This window comes from Chaetodon auriga, chromosome 21 (genome assembly GCF_051107435.1).
Source record: "Chaetodon auriga isolate fChaAug3 chromosome 21, fChaAug3.hap1, whole genome shotgun sequence".
NCBI lineage: Eukaryota > Metazoa > Chordata > Actinopteri > Chaetodontiformes > Chaetodontidae > Chaetodon > Chaetodon auriga.
Genome location: NC_135094.1, coordinates 7,156,470 through 7,174,226, shown reverse-complemented (window position 1 = coordinate 7,174,226; position 17,757 = coordinate 7,156,470). Strand labels below are relative to the sequence as shown.

Sequence of the window (17,757 nt, the reverse complement as noted above, 5' to 3'; positions counted from 1 at the left end):
GAAATCAGTTAGTTTGCAATTTTAAAAGCTGAGTGTTTCAGTCCTTTTTTCAGCAAAAATGCCAAATATACTCAGGCTCCAGCTTAATTAGAAATATGGGAGGTTTTTACTCCTTTTATGTGTTATTTGTGATATAAATTGAATATTTTTTGGACTGTTGGCCAGATGATCAACCAATTTGCAGACATCAGCACAAGCTCTGAGAAGTGATGCTGGTTTTGTTAAAACATTTCATTGACTAAACAATGCAGAGATAAATCAAGAAAAGAATCTGCAGATTAATCAATTACAAAAAGTGAAGTTGCAGCCTTGGTTAGCCTCATAGCTACCTCTTCTCTTTGAGCCAGGAGCTTTCATTTTGTCTTACAGTTACTGCCCAGGCATCTAAAATCACCCCAGACACATAATTTATAACAAATTAAAGAGGTACACTTTAGTGACAAATCCTCATGAGTCTCACCTGTCAGATATTCAAGGAACAGGCTGCAGAGTTTGATCAAAATATACATTTATTTAGACCTAATAGAAAAATGACAGTGCAGCTGTAGTTAAAATAAAGCCATTCCATCACAAACAAATCAACTGTAAGTGGTGTCAGTCAGTGGACATGTTGCAGGTCTACAAAGGAACGGCGAAGCTCAGAGAGACGACGACTCTTTCATTAATTTCTTAAGAGTAACCTGATTCATGTGCTGAACTCAGACAGTAACTGAGTCTCCGTTACAAACACTGCTGCAGAGGTGGGTTATATTAGGTTACATGTTTACCAGCAGTTTGTGTGCATGCTGCACATCTGCTGTATCCTAACCTTATTTTGTGCCTGATATTCTTTTTCAATTTAAGTGCTTGGCATTTTGTCATGATTTTAAGACTCCTTCACATGTTAAATAATTCAGCTGTTTTGCGACTGGTGCTACTGAACAACAGCAGCAGTGTTTGTAATGGTGAATATTTAGAGTTAAAGTCCTTTTTCATAATATTGAGTCCTTTAGGGACCAGTGTACAGCAGGTCCTGTTTAATGTCTCATATTCTTGTGTTAAATGCCAACAAATGTCTGTTTTTGCCCACATGGGGTGAAACAATCATGGAGCTGCGTTTACAGCATGAGGTTTGCTGAGATTATTAACACATTCGTGCGAGACCAACAGCTGCTTTCAAGAAACAGATCGACAGACAGTATTTACAGCAGTGCGAAAGGCTTTAAGTTAAATACTGGCTCTCGAGGCTTTGCTGGTTTTCTATCTGACCATCTTGGTGAGTGAAAACCAGCAGATGTGGGTCCTGAGGGCCAAGAGTGACGAGTGATCTGTGACATTTACATAATATTTAAGGCACTAATTTCCAAACAGGGTTCTTAAAACTCGCAGCTACTCTAGAAATGCTTTTAGTACCTGATTCACGCCTACATTTCACCAGGTTAACTAAAAGCAAACTAGTGAAGTATAATTACGTGTGAAACGGCCTGCAGTGGAGGGATACGTTTAAGGCAAGGATTTATGACCTGTTTATGCTTTGTGCAGCTCGGCCAGCGTTATAATGGCCCCATAAACACAGACACACAAGCAGCAGCACTGGAGTGATTAAACTGGACTGTTTTGGTGGTGCAACAGTGCCCGATTCATCTGGTGATCAGTGTGGCTAACAAAAGACGACTGAGCTATCAAGGGCCTATGAAAGAAAAAACAGAGGCACGCCTCCTCATGGAAGATTTGAGGGTCTGTCCAGAGCAGCTGACTCTGCTGTTAGGCAGGGACATCTGTCCCGTGGAAGAGGAGCTACGTGACTCCCAGCTGGCTGCGAGTGCATCTGTGTGTGGAGGCTTTATAAGGTCGCTCTGCAGCAGAAAGCACAAGCAGAGCTGCTTCTAACCATCATTTTTCTTCCTGATTAATCTGCAGGATATTTTTGCAGTTAACTGATGAATCATTTGAGGTAGAAAATGTCAAAGTAGTGAATTTTAAATGTAAAGAAAAAAAAAGTGAAAAATATCCAGAACAGTCTCCTAAAGTCAAATGACTTCTTTTCTGCTTGCTTTTGCTTGAACTAGTGAACATTTGGCATCAGTTAATCGATTATTAATGTAGTTGCTGATTAATTTTCTCTGCATCGACTCATCGTCGCAGCTCTACGCGGCCGCCCGTCCTTGCCTCAAGCGTATCCCCCCACACAAAGTGATTAAAAACATCTCACAGATCCATTTAAGGGAAACAAAATCAATTCTTTAAGGCAACAGACGAAAAATCAATAACAGCTGGAGTGCTTTTTAACTGTACAGTGAGAGTGTAATAAACATTACAACATGAGTAAAGCATTTACAGTTTGGTCACAACAAATGGGAACTGTTAAAAAAGCAATTCCCTCCACAGCCATTAACAGAATATTATAGTAACAATTTACTAGTGCAGTTCTTCAACTGGTATGCGCCCTGAAAAAGGAGTGTCCAGTACACATTGGGTTGGATGTTACCTGTGTAACAGCTCGCGCTTCCTCGTTTACATTAAATTAAAAATCCATCCCATCACACAACCTGCAAGACTCTAACAAACCTTCGAACATCTCGCTAAGTCCAAAATATCATTATATGTTAAAACAGGGCATTACATATGTTTTGACAGCATGAAGAAAAGGGGGTTTATGTGGCAAAGGCCTCTCATATCATCACAGTAAGAACATACAGCATCGTAAAGAATGCTCACGACTAAAACACGCGCTAACATGTCTGATTGAAAAAATAAATAAATCACACTGGCTTGTACATTCAGTAACATTTCTGTTATTTACCCTTTTCTGTCTCATCAAATAAGCAGCTTTGCCGTCGGTGCAGTCAGGCAGAGGCTGCTGTGCTTTAGACGGTCCATCAGCCGAGAGTGTCCTGTTAATCTAGAATCACAAAAACGCATTATTACCACAGCTGCATTTCACATAAATACAAGCTTAATTCACATGGATTTAGCTCTAACCAAAAAAAGCTCTGACGCTGTGTGTTCCTGAGTCCATGTAAAATCCTTTATCCAATCATGTGTTCACAAAGTGGTGAACCTCGCTCTATCCTTGCTGGTGAGCGACTATATTTCATGCACACCAGGCTGGCACAAAGAAACTGAAATCTCAAAGAAGACTAGCAAGCTTTAATTCTAATCTTTGATTAATGGAGGGGTCCTTCAAGGTACTCACAACATTTCAAAACCTCACTTTGACTTTCTCCTGAGCAAACATAAACACATCACTCACTGGAAAGCGGCTCCACCTCCATAGCCTTAGACAAAGCCAGCCCAGAGTTCTGTTTGGGCCGTGCCCCCAGCTCCCGCACCTCCCTGGCTGGATTCTGGTTCTCATCCAGAGGTTTCTTCTCTTCCTCCGCCTCCTCTGGGTTGTAGAAGCCCCCCTCCTCTGCCACCATCTTCTCCACTCTTTCCAGCAAGCGTCCCACCTGGGGATGCTCCCCGAATATGCAGTTGTTGATAACAAAGTACCTCCGCTTACACTTTTCCAGCACCCACTGCAGCTCCTTGCCCTCCCTGCGGATGTACCTCTCGATTGAAATGGTCCTCAACACCTCCGCCCAGCTGAAAACCACAATGGTGTGCTTCCACACACGCTCGCCGAAGAGGCTCACGTGCTCCTCGATGCGAGCCCGGTCCACCTCTGTGAACATGCCCACAGGGATGACGAGCAGGAAGGCGTGTGGACCTGGAGGGCAGAGAGATGCTCCCCTCACTAGCTCCTGTTTGTAGGAGGATGGTGTATCCTGGGCGGAGAACCATCCTGGAGTGTCAACCACAGTCACCTGCCGCTCCTGCACCTCCGTCTGCCTCTTCACACAGAACTCAGCTGCTCGCTCCAGCCGAAACTCCTCTCGGCCCAGGATAGTGTTTCCAGTCAGGCTCTTCCCCGGCCACCTCCAGCCCAGCACCACCAGACGGACTTCAGGCAGGCGGTTAGCTGCTTTGGCTGCAGCTGCCGCCTTTCTGGCTTCCTCCTCTGATCCAGAGACATCTCCGGCTGCGGTCATTGAATGGATATATTTCAGCACTAGAGTAACTTATTATTTTCATGCAGACATTTTTACAGTCATGAATTTTCCACTGGTCAACTAACTGATCAACTAACTGATTATTTTAGCTCCACTTACCTGAATATGCTCTATTATTTATACCTTTTTCTAAATCTTCTTTAATATACTAAATGTATATGTCTAGTTTGTTTTTATATGTTGTGAATGTACATTAAAAACACAATGATGTAAATAATACGCTTCAGCAAACCCATTTGGTTTATTTACATTGGGATGTTTTTTCTACTTTACCCAACTTTCACAAATAAAAGCTTTTGTCAAGTTAGCGCGCAGTGGCAGCATAGTTTCCCAATTGATTAATGAAGACGTACTGCTAAAGTTGATATATTTGCATCAGACGTCGTTAATAACAGTGTAAGAAGAACATAAAAGTAGATGAGATATTTCTAACCTCTTAACGTCATAACATATTACGTGTGAAACGTGTCACATCCCGGATTGAGGGGAAATACTGTTAGCCTGGAGACAGTCTGCTAACTTTGCGCTAATTTTAATAGCCATGGAAACTCCTCATATTAACTCGCAAGTTAACAACAAACAGTTTTAAAACATATTAACGTCACTGGCTCACCTGTCGTCTGAACTGGTCTATTCGCTTCCATATTGTTTTATTCCTGATCGCGGTTTTATTCAGGTATTGTTTGTCTTTGGGAGGCTAGTTAGCCGGACGAGGACTTCCTACCTGATGACAGAGGTGGCAAGCTAACCGAAATGTAATGACGTTGGTTCCGGCTTCGTCTTTCAAAATAAAGGTCCGACAAAACGGATGCTACGTAACTACACGACGTGATATTTTTGAAAGTTAATTACAAATGAGGAGCGGAAAGGTTCTTCTAAAATTACAGAACCCACCACTTGAAACTTGTAAAGAATATATAAATCCCAAAAAGTCCACATTAACCCAAATATGTGGCACACAGGACAAATACTACATGAACATAATAAAGACAATACTATTAGACAATAGCTGTTTTTATTGTTGAATGTTGATAAAGCAAAATATTTACAACAATGATGTGAAATCAGACTTTATTTACAGCTGTATGAAATATAATTGAGCATCAACTCGATGTGTTAAAACATCACAGTCATAACTGTGTCTTCATTAGTCCTGTGGAAATAGTGCATTCTGTACAGGCTAAGTAAGAACGATTACTGTAAAGACAGAAAAGGTAAAAGAGACAAATCTAAAATTCAGTTTGTCAGTTCCTTCGCTTAAAAACTTCAATTCCTTGATAAATACAATCTGCAAAGTGGCATTAGAAGCCGATAAACAAAAAGCTTATTTTAAAACTGATGTGATGCTCTTCATTTTCCCTAAAAACCTTCAAAATTAATACAAAAAGCTAAACAAAGAAAGAGATCTTTCTAGAATTTTTCTATTTGTTTCTCTTGGTGTGAGAGGCAGCCTTCATGCCATTAAGTTGCCCATGATGCCAGCATACGCATGTCGTCTTCCTCTTCAGCCCTTTTCTTGATTGCTGTGAAAAAGAAAGGAACAGTTAACACTGAATGGGTTAGGAAGTAAAAATTCCCTGTTCAGCATCAATCACATGCTTGTAGTTTTGGAGGTGACAGCTCAGTTTTGCTGCTCCGCGGTGGTGACAGTGGTTCATACATGTTGAAGTACATGCGGCAGCTTCCTGTGGCTACTGCTTAAAAAAAGTAATCAGTATCAGGTCTTTGCAGAGTTGCACTCACTTGCGCGCTGACTGGGCCGCGCTGAGGGCAGTTTGGAGCTGGGCACGGCGGGTAGTCCACCCATACTCCTCATGTTGTCCTCCAGCTCCTCCTGTTCCAGCTCTTCCAGCTCTGCCAGCAGCTCATCCTAACAAAACACACAAAGTACACACAGGATTCAGGCTTCGGTCAGGTGCTTTTTTGGTCCATTTTTACAATAATAGCAGTTCAGGGAACAGATTAGCACACAGAAAGTACAGAGCGCATTTCCAAATCTGTGATGTGTCAAAAGGGTAAATGACAACATGGAGGAGGAAGGAAATGCGTCAACCTCATCATATTCCTGGCCGAAAGGTCTGGAGATGGCATCGCTGATCTCTTGGGCCACATCCTGTTGCTCTGTGATGTCCTGCATCAGATCATCGATCTTGTCAACGTCCCTGAAAAGACAAAAAATTAAACAACACTGCAAAGTCAAGTGTAAACTTACATTTAAATTACAGGGCTGCAGCTAATGATTATGTCATTATGGCTAATGATTATTTGTCCTTTCCATTTATTAATCTTTTCTGACACTTGTCAAGTGAGAAGGTTCAGTGCTTACTGGACGGTGTTCTTACATGTTCTCGTGGACCTTCTTCATGGCCTTGGCAGCAAAGCCCATGTTCTTCAGGACCTCTGTGTTGGTGTGCGAGTTCTCCAAAGCTTCCCTCTGAAACTCGATGGTGGACAGCGTGCCATCAATCTGCGTGAGCTGCTGCTCCAAGCGCTTCTTCCTCTTCAAGGCCTGCAGGGCAGCTGATACAGAAAGGTCGCAGATTGACGGTGTTATCTGTCTGTGAAGTATTCAGCATTTACAAACAACAGATACAAGGTTCCTCCCAATGGTTATTTTTAGTCTGGGGTGATTAAACGAGCACAAGGCTTCACATGAGAAAACACACTGAGCTCTGTAGGTTCCTTTCACTGTCAGATTTAATGAAATACTTCACTTGTAACAAACCTCTTGTATTTGCTGCATACTACCTTAAGAAACGTACGTCTTACAGGTACGTATGTGTGGCCTTGAGTTTAGGCTCGTTCCTCCACCTCAAAGTGTTTTATCATTTTCAATCTAATTTTCTAATACTTTTAAGGAGTTCTATTATAATATTTCCCTTAAAACTTGGTAAACTTTGACACTGTCCCACCCGTTTCAAGCCATGGCGCACATACGTAATAAAAGCCTCTGCCAAGGAAGTGCAGGTGCACAGATAATTTAAGGCCAAGATTAAAATAAGAGGTACCCCGTTTGTTTTTTGTGCCGTTCTTCTTGGCTATCGCGATTTCTTGCTCTATCCTCTTCTCCAGGTAGTCTTGTTTCTTGGTCAGCATTTCCTCTGTTTCCCGGAGTTTGTGGATGGCCTCCTGGGGTGAAGGTCCGCCGCGCGACCGGTGGTGTTTGGACTTCGAGGAGCTCGAGCCGGAGCTCCCCTTGAATAATTTCGTGATTTTGCTCATTTCTTAGCCGTTGTTGATGTCTGGAGTATAGACGAACTCCTCCAGGCTGTGTGGTTATACCGTCCTACTTCAAATTTTTTCGACGGGCGGGTGCGTTGCGGCGGATTTTCCAGCTCGACGGCTTTGTCCTTTCAATTCAAACCAGTCAGTGAACGCACCTTTCACCACACCTTTCATCATTACCTGCGTGACGTGGTGACACTTGACGCCTCCCTCCTTTTTCACCCTAAGCTTTTTTTTAATCTCATGGTTGAACGTCTCTTGGTTAAAGTTAGATAATAAACTAATAAAGTTTTTCTTTAATTATGTAACAAATTATATCGGATGTATTTTGTGAGAGGCGAACAGATACAAATATATACTTAAACCTGCATCTTAATTTAATCTAAACAGCCAAGAAAGTAATTAAAATTCAGTTTTCGGGGTAAAACCGAGAGAAACTGTTTCAAAAAGAACAGAAGAAAAAAACATCTCGGTCACGTGACGTCAACTCTGGGGTCAAGGTTCATGTTGATGTCCGCAGACTCACGGCTAGCTAATGGCTGAACTAGATATTGGGAAGCACTGTCAGATCGGTTCCTGCAATCAGAAAGGTCCGTGTCATCGCCACCCGAGTTGAAATAAGCAAGTGTATTAAAGTTTGACATTAGTCTGTCGTATTTGTTAATATGAAACACACCTAGCGTTCCTTTAGCGTGGTTAGCCTGTTAGCTAGCTAGCTGGTATCATTTGACTTTCTGTAACTGTTAGCTCGCTACACTAGCTCGCATGCTAACCGCTAACTAGTTTTAATCATGGTCGGTGTTCGGTTATTATATCAATTAAAAACTTTCCAATGTAAATTATATCAAATACAGAGTTTCGTATGGGAAACCGGTGTTTGTGGAGAAATTATGTTTGGCACTCAGGTATGCCACTAAAAATGTAAGAGTTTCTGCCCAGATTCAAATGAGTTAGCATCACTGAATAACTCTGGTGTCTAACGTTACCTATATTCACCATTGTTACATCTGCGACTTCAGCCCAATATGTTGTGTCCGATAGACAGATTTTGAGTTGGGAAACATTGAAGTGTCTGTGTTTTGCAGTTTGTTGTTGAATTCAGCTCTGAGACTCACTGGATTTGCTTTGTTCTTCTAGATTTCCTTCCGTTTGTTTGTGATTGCTGCAGCGGTGTTTTCTGGTACGAGTTCATCATCTTGTAATGTTTATGACTTTACAAAATCAGAGAAAGTATTCAGATCACGAACTTTAAGTAATGAAGAAGAAATACCACACTGTGTAAGCACTCAACCCAAAGAAAGGTTAAGTATTACTTTCATTTAAAAAGTCCTATTTTTTTAAGTAATTGCTTGTAACTCTAGTCTACTCCACAAAGCAGAATAGGGAAGTAAAAGTATAAGGCTGCATAATATAGAAATGGTCCAATAAAGTACATCATAAATGTACTTTGATACTTTCACCTCTGATCAGTCCACATATGTTATTGTTGGTTAAACATTTATTTATTTTTTTTGCCTCTTACAGCCTTGAACACAGAAGCAGAGAGGCCCATTCATGTTCAGAGGTATGTTGTTGATTTCTAATGTCTTTTTCTTCGATAAGATTACCACTCTGACATTTTTTCCTCTGTCCTGTCCTGGGTTGTTTTCATATTTCCTTTAACTTTTTTTTCAGGAGCCGGTGAAAAAGGAATCCCGGTCTGTGGGTGGCAGCACAAGTTACCCATGCTCATTTCACGACTGCAAGGGGAAAGAATTGCTTCCAGTAATATGTCCGCAGTGTGAAAAACATTTCTGTCTGGTGTAGGTTTACAGTTTTTTTTTTTCTAGTAACATTTTTATTAAACAGCGTAGCTTGTCTTGACCTGTATGGCACATCCCACCTCATAGACTTTACACAGAAGAGGAAAGGGGTTACTGCATTGTCCTCATTTTTTACAGTACATGATTATTGTATTTGAGAAACTGAAAGGGTCGTATTTCTTTTGTTCTTTCCTTACAGCCATCGTCATCAAGATGATCACAAGTGTGAGAAGTTGGAGGTCCAAAAGCCTCGAATGGCAGCCACGAAAGAGCTGGTTCAGAAGATCGTTGGTTAGTTACTGTGTAGTTTGTATCTTGACAAGTTGCTCACAGACAGACGTTTTTCTGTCATTCTTTATTTGTCCACCTGGAATCAGTATTAAAAGAAACAGCTCTGATCTTTGTCATAACTCGTTAGCATGTTTTTGTGATCCTCAACCTGCTTGTGTTTGCATTATGTGTGTTTTACTCTCTTGTGATTACTCAGAGTCAAAGGATGGATCCAAACGTAAAGGACGCAGAGGAGCTAAGAACAGTGCAACTGCAGCTAAGGTAGCATTAATGAAACTGAAGCTGCATGCTGCAGGAGACAAGGGATTGCCACAGGTAAAATCCAAGCTGTCTTGATTCTGTTCATGAATCCTGATGTGAAAATAACTTTTCACATTCACATGATTATCTGCATTGTTCATCTGTTCCTCTATTATTTTGTCCAACTACTCATTTCCTCTCATTTTTTTTGGCTTTCCAGACAGAAAGAACCTATTTTCAGGTGTATCTTCCCAAAGAATCCAAAGAATCGAGCCAACCCATGTTCTTCTGCTCCAAATGGAGTGTAGGGAAAGTGGTGGATTTTGCAGCGTCTCTAGCGAGCCTCAAGAACAGCAATAACATACTGACAGCTAAGGTAACAGAAAGCAGGAGTCACTGATAATCACAAAGTTTACAGCTGCCACTAAATGAATCATCCTCTCTTTCCATTTTAAGGGTCTCTTCTCTAAATTCTGCATGAACGCAAAGGAATTCAATATTTTATACATTTCTTAGTCTAACAGGCTAAGTTTTCCTCCAAGTGTAACTGAATTGTAAACTCTCATTGAAATATTCCAGGGAAAAAGCACAACATGGTGTATATTTCTCCAATAAGTCTTAACAGTGATTCTCTGTGCTCTCTGTTTACAGAAACTACGGCTATGTCACCCTCTTACAGGCGAGGCTTTCCGAATGGACGACACCCTGCTCTCACTGTTGGCTCACCCAGAAACCCCTCTGTACAATGGGGGTAATGTGATCCTGGAGTACTTGGACAATGAGTGCACAGGCCTCGAGGATGTTTCTGACTATATCCCACAGACCTGACAAACTGTTTGTATTTCTATCATTAAAGTGTTTTATTGATAATTTTAACTTGGGCTGCACTTTCTTATCTGGTAGGTTTTATTAAAATGTGGAAGCTGTTGGCTAAAGGGAAACCTTTTTTCAACCTGGACCCTATTTTCCGATGTTTTTGTGTCTAAGTGACTAATGGGGGCATCTGCTTTTGAAACTAGTCCATTATTGAGTGAGAGTGTTGCAGCCATGAAACAGGCTGCAGTTTAATCTGTAGCACGATCAATGTACGTCCACTATGAAATTATTCTGCTCCTTCATGCTGTTTTCCCAGCTGCCTCTTCAATGCCTGATCTCCATATTGCTCCTCACCCAATATTTTCAATTCAAACTCTGAATTAAGAGTTTATTTTGATGAAATCAGACCTGATGGTCATTGGAAAAGTGGAAAGGCAACCGAGAGATTTTTGAGTTTCCTGTTGTTCCTGCAAAGTTTGAATGAAGTGTGTTTAACATTGAGGTAAAATGAGGAGAGCAATAACAGTCTTAGCCTGTCAGTGGCAAAACTAAACATTATTAGTGGACATGCATTGAAAGTACATAAACTCCTTCAGGGGTTAGATTGCAGCCTATTTTACAGCTGCAGTGCACAATATTTTTTCACATTGTTATTATTAGTTGCTTAGACACAAAAACATGTTGGACAACATGTCCAGTTTGAAAAGCTCCAATTTCCTTTGAAGGGAACATAGCAGCATCCCAATTCACATTCAAGTTGATGTGGTAGGTTAACAGGGTGCTACATATTGTGATTACGATGTGCTGCTTTATAAATCATGTTACCAGGTAGGATTTATACGACCCAGGTGGGACTTGAACCCACAATCCCCAGCTCCGGAGGCTGATGCCTTATCCATTAGGCCACTGGGCCGATGTAAGGAAAAAAATGCAGACTTTTGTTTTCACTTTCAGCAGGTGGTTGGTTGACAAGGGAAGACCAGAAAAACAAAAAAACAGCCTGCTCTTCCTTTCAAGGTGGATTTAATTTCGTCAGATCATCATGCTGCTGCAGGATGCTTGATGCTCCGATACGTTTTTAATGAATTCAGTCAGCACATTTCGCGAAATGTACTGCAGTGTACAGTATTTTACAATAACGAGATATAACAGAGCGCAAAAAAAAAAAAAAAAAAAAAAAAAAAAAAAAAAAAAAAGCTGAAATTTCAAAAGCAACACAAATGATAGCTATAAAACTGATGACGAAAGATAAATTTGGACCACTTAATAATGAAGCTTGAATAAAGAGACCATTTAAACTGCGTATTTTATGCAGAGCCAGGCTGAGAATATGTGCATCTATACGTATTTTTAACGGCTTGTTCCAAAACCTAAACCCTATCATAATATCTTAAATAAATGCAAAACAACTCTGAATTTGCAGTTCTTGTTTCAGCAATAGCGGTTGAGAGATAATCAAGAAATGTTATTTTATCACTGTATTTTTACAAGTTGTCACTTACAACATGTGACATTTAAACAGTAATATAATAACGTTTGGCATCATAATTGAATAAGGATAATTTAACGGGCATGACTCTGCTCTCTGTTGGACGACTAATTCAACATGGTAGCAGCACAAAGGGCAAAAAAAACAAATATAATATTAAAAAAAAAAATAAATAAAATCTATGATAACGTGTTAAAACATCAAGATAACCAAGAAATTTGACACAGCTGTACAAGCGGGACTGACGGAGGAAATTTTAACCAATCACATTAGTCGTCAACTATATATAGACAGATGAACTAGCCAATCTCAAGAGGGCTGTGATAAAAGTGGGTGTGAACGTCTTCTCAGCGTATATAATGGAAAAGGGGCTGGGTTTGAGCGTACAGTAGATTCCGTTGTTTTCATGAGAATAGATGTGTTGCTGAGGTAGTCGACGATTTTCAGAACCCTTGAGCCATTTCGGTTAATTATTAGGCTAGGTAGCTCGTTAGTTTCTACTTTTCTGATCGAGTCGCTCAGAAAAAGGCGACTTGATTCGGCCAATACAAACCTTTTAGTAAAATCAGGTCGAAAGGGATGCCGCTGAAGACAGACTCCGACGGACGCCAACAGTCTTTGGATTTAATCTCGTCGCATTTAATCGGGAAGAGCAGCTTTTCTATAAATTTAAAAGGCCTCAGAATAATTCATTCTCGACCGAGTGCTTTTGTAAGACGCTTAAGCTCGAGTGCGAATTAAAAGCTCAGCTGTGAATTGAAGACAGGAGCGTTAATAGCCAGCAAGCTAGCCGCTAACGTTAGCTGGTCAACAACAAAGCGGGGGTCGTTAATCTTTGGCGTCACCGAGGAACCAGTTCGGCGAAGAAGACGAGTGTCTGGTTTTGAACCAGTTGTTTTCTGCCTGCGCTGAAAATATTGCTCGGTAAGTAAATTGTGGCGTAATATGGAAACAGGAAGACGATTTGTCAACTTCAATTGAACATGGTGGGGGAGGGGCAGCGGTCTGCAGAAAGGGGAAACTGTGTTTTGACCTAAGATTTACCCTCGCGGGGCGCTGTAGCCCGATCGTGCTAATTATTTATGTAACTAATTCTATATCATTAGCTTGCAAAAGCTAAATTGTCTTGAACAACCAATCAGCGGTGCTCTGCTATGTGCGCGTGGTAACCATTGCGTCTGTTTTTATGTAAACTTTATGTTTTATAATGCGCGAGACACGTAAAGTCTCCTAATGTGTGTGTTTGTTTGTTGTTTGTCACAGACAGCCATGAAACTGTTGGAAAACTCCAGCTTTGAAGCCCTCAGCTCGCGACTGTGTGTTGAAACAGGAGAGTCTCGCATTCTTGGCAGGTAAGGGTCGTCGCCCTAGCAACACAAGAACACCTGAGCCCATCAGGATTGACTCTTGACAGACTTTTTGGGTGCAGTATTTTCCAGAGGTCTAACTTCCTGTAGTTGAAGTGCTTTTGCACAGACACGTAGTAAACACCCCCCCCATCGTCCCTGGAGAGATGCATGCATGAGTCCCATCTGAGGGTGTGTTTGTGCAAATAGCTTTGTGGTTTTTATGTCAGAAGAGCAGACTTATCGGCTCAACAGGAAAATCAGCTCCAAAGTGAAACTTCAGGCATTGTGTTTGTACCAAAGCCAGAGAAAGCAAAAGCCACTGGAGTGGAGAGCACTTCATGTACGCTGAAGTTCCCCTTATAGGGCAAAAAATCATGTCTGGTGTGATGTCATCAAACGAGGATTGTCAGTGTATGAAAGGTGTGGCTGGTCCAGAGATCGCTGACAGTGCTCATAAACGGGGGTAGTGGAGCAAACAGACACCTGCAGTATCCTGATAACAGACGACCAGGCTGAAATTCTGCTTCAGAGCCTCTGCTCAAAGTTAATAGCTAACCAGCACTGCATGTTTTCGACTTTGCAGACTGTACAAATGCTACAGTGTGTTTCAGGTTATGTAAGGCCTTCAGTTTCAGTGACAGTGGAGTTACATAAAGGGCAGTGGGTTGCGGAGCTGTGCAGGGTTTGAGCGTGGGCGGTGAAACCGAGCTTCTGTGCTGTCTGTGACCTAGAGTGACGCATGGCACGGTGTCCTCTCACACCACCACTCTGGGGTTATTTTGGAGGCTGTTGTGAAGTATGTTATCAGAGCGTATGTGGATGCACGCATAAACACATACCGCAGTGGTGCATGATAGCTGAGTGCTGCTGAGGCTGCCAAGGCTGCTGGTGTTTAGGCTGCTTAGTGGATTAGTGAGGCGGCCCATCATAGCAGCAGGACTCACAAACTGCAGCCTTGGACTAAAAATGTACCAACCAGGCTTACAGGAGGGTTATGATATTTTCAGGAGATAAGCATTTGGTTGTACTAAATGTAAGGGTTGAATTAAACAACTTTCAACAGCAATTATCAGCTTGTTTTGTACCACTATTGATTAAAGTTACACAGAGCTAACTACGTTACTAAATGCATTAAAACACATGCATTTTTGGTTAGAGTTGTGCGCAGATGTTAAGAGCTTGTTGCTGTTGTGGCTTTTTTAAAAACAGTCTGTTGGTGTTGATCCTCACTCAGCTCCAGTGTCTGCCCTGTCATCTGGTTACCCACAGGGTTTTCACGGGCAGGTCAGCTGTGTTGCGTATGGAAAACCAGGCCAGTTATTTCCACTGTGGTGTCGCTGCCACCCAGTGTTCCTATAATTAGGTTGGCAAGGACAGCGAGGGTCTCAGTAGTCTTAAGCTGCACAACCTTTTGCTCTTGCATAACTTGTAGGTGGGAGGGGCAAAACAAACAACTGCGCAACAGTCTGCTCCGCTCGCATATCAGCGTCTGACCCAGAAACATGAAAGAGCGGGCAGGAAATGTTAGCACCAGCTTGTTCTTGTCAGATGTTTGTGCAGATATGGCTCCCAGTGGAAAGACGAGGGCTGTCTGTCAAACAGAGGCGCGGCTCATAGAGATCTTGCAGTCTGCTTGTTTTGCACTCATTATGAGCCTTTTTAATAAGTTTGTCAAATCTGATACTTGTATTTTCCCAAAACAAAGATGGAGTGCACGCTTAAACAGTAGCACTAAGAGGTCTGAATAGCAACACAATAAAAAAAGTTTAATCTGCGTCACAGCTTGTTTTTATTCTATTTTTATTTGTTTACATCTGTGAACGGAAGACTAAAACTGGTTTATATGCTTCATGTCTTTGATGAAATTCTTTAAAAGTGTCCCTGATGTGTCTTTGTTGACCTCCTCTGTGGTGTTTGCAGCACACGAACGTCACATATTTAATGCACTTTTGTTTGTGCTCTGCAGGATTGAGAGCTACTCCTGTAAGATGGCAGGGGATGACAAACATATGTTCAAGCAGTTCTGCCAGGAGGGGGAGCCACACGTCCTGGAGGCCCTGTCTCCCCCTCAGTCCACCAGCGCCACCAGCCCTTCACAGTGAGTACTGCAGTCCAGAGTGGGTTTGTTGTCAGGGACTCTGGCACCAGGGACCTTTTTCAGAATAGTTAGAAAATATAATGAAGCATTTCTCTGGATTTCACTCTCTGTGTTTTGCTGTCCAGGCTGGGGAAGAGCATTGAGGACGGGGAGAACCCCCTGAGTGACAAGTGTTGCAGGAAGACCCTTTTCTACCTCATCACGACGCTCAACGAGTCCTTCAGGCCGGACTATGACTTCAGTGCGGCACGGGCTCACGAGTTCAGCCGAGAGCCCAGCCTCAACTGGGTTAGTGTGCTGCTCTGTAGCTGTTACAGAAAACTGTGACAACACAGGAAAGTCTCTGTCAGATAACTGAGGGACTGTGGTTTCTCTCAAGGTGGCGAATGCAGTAAATGGCAGCTTGTTCTCAGCTGTGGGAGGGGAGTTCAACTCTCTGGGGCCGGAGCTGTGGAGCGCCATCGACCAGGAGATCAACCTGCAGGGCTGTGACATCTACAGGTAGGCACGCACTAACACACGTGGGTGTGTGTGTTATTTATGCTTCTGAAAATTGGTGTTGAGGTGAGCCGTTTCAACTTGATGTCTTATTTGTTCTCAGCTACAACCCTGATCTGGACTCAGACCCTTTTGGTGAAGAGGGGAGCCTCTGGTCCTTCAACTACTTCTTCTACAACAAGAAGCTGAAGAGGATTGTATTCTTCACATGTCGCTCAGTCAGGTCAGCACAGAGACATTCAGGCTGTGTAGAGTGTAGATGAATGCTTAGTTAATTAATCGTTACGGGGGAAATTTCTGCTTTACCAGCGAGATAACATTAAATCACCACAGCCTTCATTTCCACACACACAAATAACAGAAACACTCAGGTGACAGAAAGGTAGAATCCAACAAAAGTTGTATGAATCTTTGACACCTGCAGCGTCTTGAGTGGCTACGGCCGCGACTGTCTCGACAACGAGCTGGACATGGAGCTGGAGGACGAGGAGGAGATGGACGGCTTCACTGAGGACAGGTTAGCCTCCTTACCCTCCGGTGGTTTTCAGCGATTGGATGTGGCTTCTAATGCAAAGGATGCGATGAAACGAACCTGCATTAATGTGTTTCTCCTCTCGTGCCAGGTTCCCCAGAGCTCTGTGCGTGTGAACGTCCCTGATGGACGCACCTCGGCCAAAGAATATCTAGGCTTTTCCTCCTCTCCTCCAGTTTTTCGCCCCATCTATTTTTTTTTCCTTTTTGGTTTGTTTTTTTGGGATTTTGCTCATCCAAAGCCATTTTCACAACATTACACTAGTGCATGTTTGAAGGCTTCTCTTCTGCTGGCAGTGAACTGTGTGCCGTGAGGCGTTGGACATTTTTTTTGAGACCCCGCGGTAACTTTAAGCTCCTTCATTCTCCAGTGTGGCGTTTTTTGACCGTAAGCTCCAAACAAACAAGCACACACAGGCTTCTCCACACCTGCCACATCTCCAGAGAGACCACGGACGCTCGAATAGAAGGTCTTGTTGTGGATGAGTGGCGGACAAAGACTGCAAGGGAACGGAGTTTCTTGCAAATGATGTCAAAAAAAAAAAGGAGCCCAGATAACACCAGCAACAATGAGAACTGAGATTTCTGATAACCCGGGGAAGGGGCTGCATTGGGTCCACCAAAACCCAGCTAAGACTGACTCACCGATCGGCTGAGAAACTCCCTTTTTGTTCATTGTTTGCTCCTTTTACGTGTTGCTTCTTATGTGCGACAGTGACGTTACTGTGAGACTGTTTTTAGCACTGAGTTTGAAATCTTAAAAAAAACAAACAAAAAACCGCTGCATTTATAACTGAAACTTGTATTGTTGAACATTACTGCGAACGCTCATCTGTACTTTAGACAGTAGGGCATTGCCAAGGAAAGCGTTGGCACCTGAGTTGCAGCTTAGAAAACATATCAGCTTTTAACAGATGTCCCATCGTCCTCTTTCCATCCACTGTTTTCTAGTCCCATGATTCATTTTATACTTCGTCTGATTCGACAGCCTTTTCCCGGCTCCTCTCCCCGACCTGTTGGTGGTTAATCCCGTTTCTAAATGTTGGTACTGCCAGTGTTTTTCTTTGCTCAGTTCCTCAGTGCAATGGCTTCATTGAAAGGTGAATGTATAGTTCAATTTAGAGGAAAAAACACGACAGAGAAATGGCTGTTTTCCATTGTTTTTTTTAGAAATTGAGAAGCTCCTCTTTACGTTCCTTAAAATGTGGGTAGGAGTTCTGTGACTTTTCTTGACTGCTCTGTGCTTTGTTTAATTGGCCGATATATTGCAGATGTGAATTATTAAACCGGTGTTTGAATCAGCCTGGCTCCTCTTTGACGTGAAAATCAACTTGTTTGGCATTAAGGTAAAATTTTGGCCCAAGCTTGTGTAAGTATGTAATTT

At 42.3% G+C, this 17,757-nt stretch overlaps 4 protein-coding genes and 1 non-coding gene across 6 annotated transcripts; 2 read left to right on the top strand and 3 right to left on the bottom strand.

The window, feature by feature from the left end:
* Positions 1-494: 494 nt before the first annotated feature.
* gimap4 (GTPase IMAP family member 4) lies at positions 495-4,794 on the bottom strand. 2 transcript variants are annotated; one of them, XM_076760956.1, is made up of 3 exons: positions 4,648-4,794; positions 3,233-4,003; positions 495-2,881 (listed from the first exon to the last, which is right to left on the bottom strand). In XM_076760956.1, exons 1-3 carry the CDS (start codon positions 4,676-4,678, stop codon positions 2,877-2,879), a joined length of 807 nt encoding a protein of 268 aa, XP_076617071.1. In that variant the 5' UTR covers positions 4,679-4,794; the 3' UTR covers positions 495-2,876. The 2 variants fall into 2 exon arrangements, with proteins under 2 accessions (XP_076617071.1, XP_076617070.1); XM_076760955.1 differs by lacking the exon at positions 495-2,881 and having other exon boundaries at positions 3,225-4,003; positions 4,648-4,774.
* Positions 4,795-5,121: 327 nt separating this feature from the next.
* chmp4c (charged multivesicular body protein 4C) lies at positions 5,122-7,391 on the bottom strand. Its single transcript, XM_076761701.1, has 5 exons — positions 7,043-7,391; positions 6,377-6,554; positions 6,088-6,196; positions 5,778-5,904; positions 5,122-5,557 (listed from the first exon to the last, which is right to left on the bottom strand). Exons 1-5 carry the CDS (start codon positions 7,254-7,256, stop codon positions 5,496-5,498), a joined length of 690 nt encoding a protein of 229 aa, XP_076617816.1. The 5' UTR covers positions 7,257-7,391; the 3' UTR covers positions 5,122-5,495.
* Positions 7,392-7,740: 349 nt separating this feature from the next.
* On the top strand, positions 7,741-10,468 carry zfand1 (zinc finger, AN1-type domain 1). Its single transcript, XM_076761578.1, has 8 exons — positions 7,741-7,849; positions 8,397-8,439; positions 8,784-8,823; positions 8,934-9,061; positions 9,261-9,352; positions 9,549-9,667; positions 9,813-9,968; positions 10,244-10,468. The coding sequence occupies exons 1-8, from the start codon at positions 7,795-7,797 to the stop codon at positions 10,418-10,420; spliced, it is 810 nt and encodes a 269-aa protein (XP_076617693.1). The 5' UTR covers positions 7,741-7,794; the 3' UTR covers positions 10,421-10,468.
* Positions 10,469-11,248: 780 nt separating this feature from the next.
* trnar-ccg (transfer RNA arginine (anticodon CCG)) lies at positions 11,249-11,321 on the bottom strand. The gene has a single exon. It is a non-coding gene; the product is annotated as a tRNA-Arg (tRNA).
* Positions 11,322-12,280: 959 nt separating this feature from the next.
* Positions 12,281-17,674, top strand: maf1b (MAF1 homolog, negative regulator of RNA polymerase III b). Its single transcript, XM_076761270.1, has 8 exons — positions 12,281-12,821; positions 13,161-13,249; positions 15,213-15,344; positions 15,470-15,632; positions 15,724-15,845; positions 15,946-16,065; positions 16,267-16,359; positions 16,466-17,674. Exons 2-8 carry the CDS (start codon positions 13,167-13,169, stop codon positions 16,488-16,490), a joined length of 738 nt encoding a protein of 245 aa, XP_076617385.1. The 5' UTR covers positions 12,281-12,821; positions 13,161-13,166; the 3' UTR covers positions 16,491-17,674.
* The last annotated feature ends 83 nt before the right edge of the window (positions 17,675-17,757 follow it).

Bases quoted from the DNA above. Each gene is read 5' to 3' on its own strand.
- gimap4 (XM_076760955.1), bottom strand. From the start codon at position 4,678: ATGGAAGCGAATAGACCAGTTCAGACGACAG. The intron at 4,004-4,647 runs GTGAGCCAGTGA...CAATGACCGCAG, and splicing joins TAGACCAGTTCAGACGACAG to CCGGAGATGTCTCTGGATCA.
- chmp4c (XM_076761701.1), bottom strand. From the start codon at position 7,256: ATGAGCAAAATCACGAAATTATTCAAGGGGAGCTCCGGCTCGAGCTCC. The intron at 6,555-7,042 runs GTACCTCTTATT...TTTCTGTATCAG, and splicing joins CGGCACAAAAAACAAACGGG to CTGCCCTGCAGGCCTTGAAG. The intron at 6,197-6,376 runs GTAAGAACACCG...TTGTCTTTTCAG, and splicing joins AAGAAGGTCCACGAGAACAT to GGACGTTGACAAGATCGATG.
- zfand1 (XM_076761578.1), top strand. From the start codon at position 7,795: ATGGCTGAACTAGATATTGGGAAGCACTGTCAGATCGGTTCCTGCAAT. The intron at 8,824-8,933 runs GTATGTTGTTGA...CTTTTTTTTCAG, and splicing joins AGGCCCATTCATGTTCAGAG to GAGCCGGTGAAAAAGGAATC. The intron at 9,969-10,243 runs GTAACAGAAAGC...CTCTGTTTACAG, and splicing joins ATAACATACTGACAGCTAAG to AAACTACGGCTATGTCACCC.
- maf1b (XM_076761270.1), top strand. From the start codon at position 13,167: ATGAAACTGTTGGAAAACTCCAGCTTTGAAGCCCTCAGCTCGCGACTG. The intron at 15,846-15,945 runs GTAGGCACGCAC...ATTTGTTCTCAG, and splicing joins CAGGGCTGTGACATCTACAG to CTACAACCCTGATCTGGACT. The intron at 16,066-16,266 runs GTCAGCACAGAG...TGACACCTGCAG, and splicing joins TTCACATGTCGCTCAGTCAG to CGTCTTGAGTGGCTACGGCC.